This window comes from Narcine bancroftii, chromosome 1 (genome assembly GCF_036971445.1).
Source record: "Narcine bancroftii isolate sNarBan1 chromosome 1, sNarBan1.hap1, whole genome shotgun sequence".
In the NCBI taxonomy this organism is placed as follows: domain Eukaryota; kingdom Metazoa; phylum Chordata; class Chondrichthyes; order Torpediniformes; family Narcinidae; genus Narcine; species Narcine bancroftii.
In genome coordinates, this window is record NC_091469.1 from 388,014,964 (window position 1) to 388,017,863 (window position 2,900).

Consider the following 2,900-nt stretch of genomic DNA (forward strand, 5'->3'; position numbering starts at 1 on the left):
TTTTGACTGTCCCTTTTCTTCCACAAATGCTGCCTGACCTGATGAGTTCCTTCTTCAGTTCTTTTTATTCACAATATCTCCAGTAACTATCAAGGATTACAGGATAAATTCTCCACAGGGCTTAATTGCACCAATGACACCTTTATCTGCTACTGGCCACACTCATCACCCCACCTCCAAACCAGCTAGGATTTAGGATTGGACTTTGGAGATGAAAGCTGTGGAACAAATACCACATGATTTAGAAGAAATAGCAGTTATTACCTCCTGGTTCCAATGGGTGGCTGGAACACGCTGTCTGCACCATCCATCAGGGACCCCTCCCCGCCCCGTCCACCGGGGGCCCTCCCCGCCCCGTCCACCGGGGGCCCTCCCCGCCCCGTCCACCGGGGGCCCTCCCCGCCCCGTCCACCGGGGGCCCTCCCCGCCCCGTCCACCGGGGGCCCTCCCCGCCCCGTCCACCGGGGGCCCTCCCCGCCCCGTCCACCGGGGGCCCTCCCCGCCCCGTCCACCGGGGGCCCTCCCCGCCCCGTCCACCGGGGGCCCTCCCCGCCCCGTCCACCGGGGGCCCTCCCCGCCCCGTCCACCGGGGGCCCTCCCCGCCCCGTCCACCGGGGGCCCTCCCCGCCCCGTCCACCGGGGGCCCTCCCCGCCCCGTCCACCGGGGGCCCTCCCCGCCCCGTCCACCGGGGGCCCTCCCCGCCCCGTCCACCGGGGGCCCTCCCCGCCCCGTCCACCGGGGGCCCTCCCCGCCCCGTCCACCGGGGGCCCTCCCCGCCCCGTCCACCGGGGGCCCTCCCCGCCCCGTCCACCGGGGGGCCCTCCCCGCCCCGTCCACCGGGGGCCCTCCCCGCCCCGTCCACCGGGGGCCCTCCCCGCCCCGTCCACCGGGGGCCCTCCCCGCCCCGTCCACCGGGGGCCCTCCCCGCCCCGTCCACCGGGGGCCCTCCCCGCCCCGTCCACCGGGGGCCCTCCCCGCCCCGTCCACCGGGGGCCCTCCCCGCCCCGTCCACCGGGGGCCCTCCCCGCCCCGTCCACCGGGGGCCCTCCCCCGCCCCGTCCACCGGGGGCCCTCCCCGCCCCGTCCACCGGGGGCCCTCCCCGCCCCGTCCACCGGGGGCCCTCCCCGCCCCGTCCACCGGGGGCCCTCCCCGCCCCGTCCACCGGGGGCCCTCCCCGCCCCGTCCACCGGGGGCCCTCCCCGCCCCGTCCACCGGGGGCCCTCCCCGCCCCGTCCACCGGGGGCCCTCCCCGCCCCGTCCACCGGGGGCCCTCCCCGCCCCGTCCACCGGGGGCCCTCCCCGCCCCGTCCACCGGGGGCCCTCCCCGCCCCGTCCACCGGGGGCCCTCCCCGCCCCGTCCACCGGGGGCCCTCCCCGCCCCGTCCACCGGGGGCCCTCCCCGCCCCGTCCACCGGGGGCCCTCCCCGCCCCGTCCACCGGGGGCCCTCCCCGCCCCGTCCACCGGGGGCCCTCCCCGCCCCGTCCACCGGGGGCCCTCCCCGCCCCGTCCACCGGGGGCCCTCCCCGCCCCGTCCACCGGGGGCCCTCCCCGCCCCGTCCACCGGGGGCCCTCCCCGCCCCGTCCACCGGGGGCCCTCCCCGCCCCGTCCACCGGGGGCCCTCCCCGCCCCGTCCACCGGGGGCCCTCCCCGCCCCGTCCACCGGGGGCCCTCCCCGCCCCGTCCACCGGGGGCCCTCCCCGCCCCGTCCACCGGGGGCCCTCCCCGCCCCGTCCACCGGGGGGCCCTCCCCGCCCCGTCCACCGGGGGCCCTCCCCGCCCCGTCCACCGGGGGCCCTCCCCGCCCCGTCCACCGGGGGCCCTCCCCGCCCCGTCCACCGGGGGCCCTCCCCGCCCCGTCCACCGGGGGCCCTCCCCGCCCCGTCCACCGGGGGCCCTCCCCGCCCCGTCCACCGGGGGCCCTCCCCGCCCCGTCCACCGGGGGCCCTCCCCGCCCCGTCCACCGGGGGCCCTCCCCGCCCCGTCCACCGGGGGCCCTCCCCGCCCCGTCCACCGGGGGCCCTCCCCGCCCCGTCCACCGGGGGCCCTCCCCGCCCCGTCCACCGGGGGCCCTCCCCGCCCCGTCCACCGGGGGCCCTCCCCGCCCCGTCCACCGGGGGCCCTCCCCGCCCCGTCCACCGGGGGCCCTCCCCGCCCCGTCCACCGGGGGCCCTCCCCGCCCCGTCCACCGGGGGCCCTCCCCGCCCCGTCCACCGGGGGCCCTCCCCGCCCCGTCCACCGGGGGCCCTCCCCGCCCCGTCCACCGGGGGCCCTCCCCGCCCCGTCCACCGGGGGCCCTCCCCGCCCCGTCCACCGGGGGCCCTCCCCGCCCCGTCCACCGGGGGCCCTCCCCGCCCCCATCTCATTTTATTCTCCCCAGATTCTGCCACTCTCCAAAAAACCAGGGGAAATATACAATCTTGGAATGTCAGAGGAAATGGGAGCAACTGGATGAAAGTCCACACTGAGAGTATCTGAGGTCAAGATTGAACCCACATTTGGAGCTGTGAGGCATCAGCTCAATCATATCTGTCACTGTCTACCCCCAGAACATTTACTCCTGCAGTCTCATTTGCTTTACTGCTTGGGTCCATGTTGTCAGGAAATCTCAGCTTCTGGGTCCACAGTAGCTTTGGCCATTGATGTATCACACTCTCTGTGTCAGTCCCAGCAAGTGTTTGGCCTCAACTCCCACAAACATAAAGGCAGAAGCTCAGTATAACTTGCAGAATGCCTTTTTCTGCTCACCTTTGCATTCAGAGATTTTATTTTTGGCCATTGAAGGAAGGAACTTGAACCTTGAACGTCCCTGTCACTGTGGACTGGTGAAAGACATCTGCAATCAAACATTCATGTCCCTCTGCTACACCCCTTCCCCTCTCTTCTCTTTGGCTTGGCT

General features: G+C 75.2%; 1 protein-coding gene across 1 annotated transcript; it reads left to right on the forward strand.

The window, feature by feature from the left end:
* The first annotated feature begins 276 nt into the window (after positions 1-276).
* Positions 277-2,469, forward strand: LOC138759106 (basic proline-rich protein-like). The gene has a single exon (XM_069929060.1). It carries the CDS (start codon positions 277-279, stop codon positions 2,467-2,469), a length of 2,193 nt encoding a protein of 730 aa, XP_069785161.1.
* The last annotated feature ends 431 nt before the right edge of the window (positions 2,470-2,900 follow it).